The 7,964-nt window shown below is 41.6% G+C and overlaps 1 protein-coding gene across 1 annotated transcript in view; it reads left to right on the plus strand.

Moving 5' to 3' along the window:
• Positions 1-3: 3 nt before the first annotated feature.
• The window catches only part of GABRA6 (gamma-aminobutyric acid (GABA) A receptor, alpha 6), a gene marked incomplete at both ends in the record, with an annotated part of 16,008 nt that continues 8,047 nt past the window's right edge, over positions 4-7,964 (plus strand). Inside the window, 6 exons of the mRNA XM_009867123.1 lie at positions 4-30; positions 1,282-1,502; positions 1,608-1,690; positions 2,303-2,446; positions 2,852-3,004; positions 7,264-7,523. Of these exons, the coding sequence (XP_009865425.1) occupies positions 4-30; positions 1,282-1,502; positions 1,608-1,690; positions 2,303-2,446; positions 2,852-3,004; positions 7,264-7,523 (888 nt within the window). The remainder of the gene's footprint in view (positions 31-1,281; positions 1,503-1,607; positions 1,691-2,302; positions 2,447-2,851; positions 3,005-7,263; positions 7,524-7,964) is intronic.

The following is a 7,964-nucleotide window of genomic DNA, read 5'->3' on the forward strand; positions in this document are numbered from 1 at the left end:
AGCTTCGGGCCCGTGTCCGACGTGGAGATGGTAAGGGCCCCGCTTGCCGCCCCTCGCTCTCCTCTCCTCTCCCGGGGTTCATTACGGGTGGCATCTGAGCTGACCGTCATTAAAGCAGATTACGAGGCTTAATCTTCCTGACAATCTCTAGGGCCCAGCAGAGCAGTTTGGCTGGAGCTGCATCCAGCTATTTCCCCAGCGGGGTGAGGCCAGGCCCGAGGCCGGGCACAGAGGGTGACACCAGCCTCGGTGATGGCCCTCGTGGGGAGGTTAAAGATGCCTCTTCAGCCTCGTTAACAAGATTTCAAACGTCTGTGGCCTGACACTCAGGCTCACAGGAAGGCTGCAAGTTAGGAGCCAACTGAGGAGCAGCTGCCGGGCATTGGGGTTGTTTCGGGGACAGTTGCCACTTGTCACGCTGGGCGCCCCCAAATTCAGGGAGCTGCGGACTCAGAACTCCAGCAGTGACAGCAGCAGCCCCAGGAAAGTGTTACGCCTTTGCAGGGAGGACAGCATTCCTGTTATTCTGGAAATTTACTTTGATCCCTGGTTCTGCCCTTCTGTGCTGCCTCCAGTACCTGCTTACCTGAACCCGTGGGCCCCAAGACGCAACCAAAAGTTTTTCTGTGTCTCTTCATGAGGCTCCCTAAGAGAAGGCGTAACCTTACCTTCTTGTGAAACTTGCCTCTGGCCAAGCTTTAGCTCCATTTCCTGAGGAACTTCTGTAGAGAACTCCTTTCTGAAGGCTTGTGAGAATGTTACTAAGAATCTTGAAGAAAAATAACTTAGACTGTTATTAAATCGACACCAAAATCCTACTGCGATGTGACTCACTCTCTTTGCGAATACCCAAAGTAAGTTGCAGAAGAGGCACTGAGCGTGTCTTTTGGTTCCTGGCAATTAAACATTAATAGTTTGGTTTTGCGCTTTGAAAGGATTCTAAATTAGACATTTGTTTCCTTAGACCTCAGTCACTTTGAATTAAGTTATTATCTCTGAGAGGACAATGACGGTTTTTTCCTCACTCGTATCAAATTATCCATTCACTGATTAATTTGTAATTATTCTGTAAATAATAAGAAAATAGGATATGTTTTCATAGACTGCTTTTTTTTTCAGTAGCTGCTGCGACTAGGTACTGGTAATAGGATTAAGTGTTTAAGCAGTAAATGAAATGCCACTGACATTTGCGTTAAGTTCTTCAATGGAGTTACCCTATACAGGGCAACCTGGGACTGCTGGCCTCCACACATAAGCCAACCAGCTATTTGTTTTCCATAGGAATACACAATGGATGTCTTCTTTCGGCAGACGTGGACTGATGAGAGGTTGAAGTTTAGTGGGCCAACTGAAATTTTGAGATTGAACAATTTAATGGTCAGTAAAATCTGGACACCAGACACATTTTTTAGAAATGGGAAAAAATCAATTGCTCATAATATGACGACTCCTAACAAACTTTTCAGAATTATGCAGAATGGAACTATTCTTTACACAATGAGGTGAGAGCCCATCCTACTGCTTTCAGTTGACCTCTATGTTTGATTCTTTCAGCAGTGTTCCTGCGTACCATTTTTTTCATTGTCATCTACTATAATGTATTCTAGACTAACCATTAATGCTGATTGTCCTATGCGGTTGGTGAACTTCCCTATGGATGGACATGCTTGTCCACTGAAGTTTGGAAGCTGTAAGTTCTTCTGTATCTTGCGGTTTTTTATAGTAATGCGTTTGGTCTAAACGTTTGTGAGAAGATCAGAAGTGAGATGCTGGGACGCTCCTTAATGACATAGCTGAAATTTTTATTATATTTTTTAATACTAGAATCTTACTTTCTTCTCTGAGACTGAGGCCATTCATAAAGACATGGAATTATTCCCTGAAGGGTGACTGTTGAAGCATTATTGTTTTCTATTCTTGCACATCTAGTAGTCAAAGTGGGCCTTTGAACAAGATGTAAGAGCTGGGGTACATTTACTATGCTACTTCTGATTTTGCGAATGTTTAGTCAGTCTGTGGTAATCAATTTTGAAAACATTTGCTTGAGCTGTGGCAATCAATACATGTGTTTTATAGCAAAATAAGAAACAAAAGCTAGTGCCTATCAGGTCCCGCCTCAACCATTCTCTCATTCTTGATTTTTTTTTTTTTCATTTTGTCGTTAATGAGGTTGGGAACTTGCTGGAGCAGGATGCCTGTTTCTGTGGGCATTTGAGCCATAAAGGGATCATGCTACTTATTTTTTTCAGTTGCTTCTAAATTACATCATCAATCACAGTAATTTTTTCCCTCTGCAATCCAGATGCTTATCCAAAAAGTGAAATAATTTATACATGGAAAAAGGGACCCCTGCACTCAGTGGAAGTACCGCAAGAGTCTTCCAGTCTCCTCCAGTACGATCTCATAGGACAAACTGTATCTAGTGAAACAATTAAATCTAACACAGGTAAGATGTAGCCACGTGGGAACTGCTCACATTATAAAACACAGCTTAAAAATAAGTTACAGGGTTTTCTTACATAGTACCAAATCAGTTTAACTATCTTTTGCCATTTCAAAACCTAAAATCCTTGGAAAGAAAAGAACCGTTGTCCTTTAACAGACAGCTTTTCAAAATAGCAGTTCCTGAGAAATCCCCCTGCATCCCCGCCTCGGTAAAAACAATACATAAATTTAATCTTATTCTCCTCTGTTTCCATAAGGTCACTTTACCTTTGCTTAATCGGCTTATTTTTATTATGCACCAGGAGGCCTGTAAGTGCTTTCCTCAGAACAGAGTATGTTGGGTTTAAGCCAATAATGCTTACTCACACGTCGCCAAAATAACGCTGACATACTTGTCTCTTAACAGGTGAATATGTAATCATGACCGTTTATTTCCACTTGCAAAGGAAGATGGGCTACTTCATGATACAGATATACACTCCCTGCATCATGACAGTCATTCTTTCTCAGGTGTCCTTCTGGATTAACAAGGAGTCTGTCCCAGCCAGGACGGTTTTTGGTATGCCGCAGTCCGCTCTCTGAACAGCTCAGCATCACATCTGCCATTCGCTCAGTCATCCCTTTCATTGCTTGTCTGTTTTAGGCGAATATTCCCTTCAGCTGCTCTATTTCCATCTCCAAAGGAAAATAGGCTACTATCTCATTCAGACATACATTCCATGCATCATGACTGTAGTCCTGTCTCAAGTCGTGTTTTGGATCAACAAAGAATCTGTTCCAGCAAGAACCGTGGCTGGTATTTGTGTTTTGTTCTTTTGTCATTCGCTTCATTCGTTGTATCAGACGGGGACTGTAATCCAGGGGGCATTGGAGAAGATGGGGCTGGCAGATTTCAGTGAACAGTAAATACTAAAATTAAATCAGATAATATTCAGCCTGCCCACAAGGGTCTGAATTCTTGCTCAGGATGTTTTCTTAGCCAGACTTGTTTCTGATGTTTTTCTTCCCCTCATTTTTTTTTTCTCTATGCAGGAAAGGACAATTTTAGAGTAAATATCAACCTCTTATGTTTTGGTATTTTTGGGGGCTGGTTAGCTCAGTCGATTAGAGCATGGTGCTGATAACACCAAGGTCGCGGGTTCGATCCCCGTTCAGTCCCCATGTGTTGCCTGATCTAGTTGAGAGGCGTCCCTGCCCATGGAAGCGAGGTTGGATTAAAATGATCTCTAAGGTCCCTTCCAGCCTAGGCCAGTCTAGGATTCTATGATTTTCTATCGATTTATTCTCTCATGAAGCCAATCTGAGTTAAAAATTTTTAAAAAAAGCTAGCAAAGACTTTAGATGGCCAAAGTGAGGTGAGGTGAATCCAGTCCCTAGTGCAGGTCAGCGTCATCGTGTGACAAGTGTGTCCATATCGCACAGCAGGGTCTTTTTTTCTTCCCAGTGTTTGAATTAATTCTCCTGAAGCTGTCAGGTTTGTGTCCCTGCCTTTTAGTGTGTGCCCTGCTATTAAACTTCAATATTGATAGCCTCTGAAACTATTAAGGGGTAAACTTTCACTGACCGAATTGTTTCCAGAAAAACAATCATAAAGCTCCTAAGCAAAACCAGTAAAACTTGTTGAAAACTTCACGAATCCACTGCCCCTACATACACGTTTTGCAACTCTTACCTATTTTTCTCTTAACTCGGTATTTCTCTGCAAAGAAATCCCTTTGTGAGACTTGTCTTCAGTAACACAACGACAGCTACATGCTCGCTACGCATAAATGATGCAAGTGTCATAATTCAGACCGAGTCTCTAACTGTAGTTCGCAGGCTACGGGATTTGTATAATTTGATTTCAGCCAGTTGCAATTTCCTACCATTTTCATAAAGGCCCTGCAAACTTTTAGGAATGCTAAGTAAACACAACTTCCTCTGGTGCCTCTGAAAGGAAGATCAACGCTTTTGTTCGTGAAACCCCCGTTGGAAGCTGGGATGCAGTTTGGCATCATTAAGCACCTGCAAGTATTACTTCCTGGCAGTAGGGATTTCTTGAAGCGCTTTAAAAATATTAAAATATCAGGCGATCCATTTTCAAGGATGTTTACTGCAGTCAAAGAATAAAATATATACAGGAGGTTTGCACACCAAATACGAAGCTGCCTGAGCTGGCTTTATATTGCACCTCTAAGACTATGGGGTTACATCCTCTACATTTCGGATAAAACATATTTACTACCTAGCGGGCAGTGGAAGTCAGTTCTATATGCTTGAAGCAACGTGCAAATAAATCTTCAACTGATGAAGTAATAATTACGTAAGTGACCCCAAACCCTGGAATAACAGCTCTCAGATGTTGTACTGAAGGGTAAATACAGAATAAGAAACAGAAAATATTTTACAGAAACAGGAAGGTAGACACAGAAAAGGCTTAAAATGGAGAAGTAAGTCTCCTTTCTGCATCATATTGCAAATACTCCAAGTATGAATTTTCAGTTTTACCTCTAAATTCCCAAACTCTAAGTTTGAGAGAAGGAATATTAATAGTAGAAGAATTAGCAATGGTGTGCCCAGACCATTTTCTCAGAACAAATTCATTTAGCAACTGTATTTGCCTCTGCAGTGGATGTCAGTTGTCCTTTGGAGGTAACGTTACAATAAATACTCTGAACATTTTGTAAAGATGAATTAATGGTCATAGTCACCTCCTCTTTACAGGCCTGAGAATCAGAAAAGAGAGACAGAAATTTTTGAAGAGGCACTCTTGCGTTCCTTAGAATTGTGTCAAGGGAAAGAACAGGAGATTGCCACATTAAAAAAGAGAAAATATTTTATGTGGAGTTATGTATATAGCCATGCACATCCACAAATATCTATATAAGTGTGGAGTTTTAAGAAGCATGGGATTATCAGGAGTTACTTAGAATAAGAAATGTAGTTATTGGAAGCCTAATTTTAAGCGTGTTCTGAATCCTTATAGCAGTGGCTATTATTTCTCATTTTTATGTGCCTTTATCTAATCTTTTTTTATTCTTGGCAAACAGTTGACCTGTTATTTTGCAGAAAGACAGTAGTCAGCTCCTACTTTCCTAGCAGGTCACCCTGGGAATTTTCCCTTAATATCTAGCCATTCAACTTTATTTACAGTCAAATCTCAGATAGGGGGAGTTGTTTGGGTGGTTTTGGTGTTCCATTTTTCATAAAGTAACATACTTTAGTATTTGCATTAGGTAGCAGATTCTTCAAAACTTCCTGAGACGTGTTCAGAGTGGAAAGACAAGAGTAAATAATCATCAGCAGTTGCACAGTTTACCAACTCTAGTTTGGCATTGGGTTTGATTAAGTAGTTTTCCACAGCGCAAAGCGTTTAATCAATATTCACTCCACAGTGAGAGAAGTCTTATCTATATCTGTAATAGAATAGGAGTCCTATTCCTAAGTTTAAATTCCTACAGCAAGTTTTTATTCAGACACAGAATATATCATTTTTATTACTAACTAGCACATGGACAGATTCTAATCTAATCACACATCATACTGAAAAGTTCATTCTGGACCGCTGAAATTGTAATATATCTCGGCATACTTGCATTCATATTATATAATGAGTCTGGCAGATGTGGGAGAAGTAGAGATCCTATGTCTTTTTATACCATCTCCTCTTTGCATTTCATTAAAACCTGTCAAGTAATGACATTGGGACGTAGTTCACCTCAAGACAGCTGGCGAGCCACAGCAGAGTGGCAAAAAGCTCTGAAAATAACCGAGTCCCCCTGTTTTGCTGCTGCGGCGTGCAATGACACTGCATCCTTCCCGCTCAGCCTCATTCAGAGAATATTGATTCATCACCACAACAACGTGGTGTTAGAACAACATCTTTTCCTTCCCCACCTACCCTTTCCCAGCTGCAGAAAAGAGCATAAGAGCCTCTTCTCCACTTGCCTCCCTTTAAATACCTGCAGCTTTCACATTCCGGCAGGCATAATTTTAAGTAAACATGAGTCACAGAGGCTCGTATGGTAATGAATTTGTTCTTGCACTTTTTGCTTGTATCAGGCAGCAGTGGGAAGTAACTGTATTTCCTACATTATTAATGCTGTACACTCGAAAACAGAAAGAATAAATTCATGAATGTGTGTGAAGAACACTACGGGGCCCATAAACTACAAGACCAGATTTGTTGTGTGAAAATAGACCTGCAGCCTGAGAGAAGTAGCTTTCCCATCCTCTCGTATTTTTAACTACGGCTGCTTTCAAACCAAGGTACTGCTGGTGAGTCTTAAAGAACGTACCCACTGATGAAAGACAACAGCACGAAGGACCAAACTCATCGTTTGAAACAGTTGCATTGTAGCCTACCCCCGACTGTAGCGCAGGAGTCAGTTGATTCTGTGGGGACTCTGTAAGCCGTGGTCCATCCTGTGCAGCAACAGGAGAAGGAGAGGGTCGCTGCTGGGAAAAGATAGTACATTAATCTAGACATTTACCAAACATTCCACTTGGTAACCCCGCAAGCAAAGGGTCTTCTGTAGTTTGAGCCTGAATTTTGTTATGTCCGTGTTTATCACAACTCTCAGAATCTGCGCCGTGTCGTATGTAGTTAATTTTCGGTCTCTTCAATGTCTTGAGGAAGTTTGTTCAGACCTTTTAGATCCTGAAGGCAGTCTAAGTGAATTACTGAAGAATACAAAACACTTCGCAGCCTTGGTTAGCCGGTATGTAGGATGACGGCCAAAACAAAAAAGGAATTTATATATTTTTTTAATATAGATGAATTTGAGAGCAGCAGGCTTGAAGCAAAATTCTAACGCCCCTCTTTCTCTTATTTTCAAGGAATCACTACAGTGCTAACCATGACCACTCTCAGCATCAGCGCACGCCATTCTTTGCCCAAGGTGTCCTATGCTACCGCCATGGATTGGTTCATAGCTGTGTGCTTCGCCTTCGTCTTCTCGGCACTTATTGAGTTTGCAGCTGTCAACTACTTTACCAACCTTCAGACTCAGAGAGCGATGAGGAAGGCAGCCAGGGCAGCAGCACTGGCAGCAGCACTATCAGCAGCAACTGTACCGGCAGAGGACGAGATTGTCTCGGTAATTGCTTGCTTTTCTGGTAATAAGCATCATATAGGAAGAGGCAGCTGAAGTAGTGACTGCAAAACAATATTAAAGTGATCTTAACCTGAAACAGATTATGTAACCAGATCGTGTCTATTTATCAAAGACATTGTTCTTATTTCAGAAAATGAAAAGGCTTCATTCAGTCATCCTATTTATTTAAATGGGAGATGTGATTTGCTAGATATTTATTTGGTAAGAAATTTAAGGAAAGCCATTAGATCATTACCCGTAATATTCCTCTTGAGGAATGCTGCAGGCAGTGTGGTCACACAGCTGCGATGCTCTCGGCAAGTCTGCAGAATCTGTAGAATCCTACAATTGTCAGGGTGGGAAGGGACCTTAAAGATCGTCTAGTTCCAGCCCCCTGCCATGGGCAGGGACACCCCCCACTAGCTCAGGCCGCCCGGGGCCCCA

The sequence above is a fragment of the Apaloderma vittatum genome, unplaced genomic scaffold, assembly GCF_000703405.1.
Source record: "Apaloderma vittatum isolate BGI_N311 unplaced genomic scaffold, ASM70340v1 scaffold15923, whole genome shotgun sequence".
NCBI lineage: Eukaryota > Metazoa > Chordata > Aves > Trogoniformes > Trogonidae > Apaloderma > Apaloderma vittatum.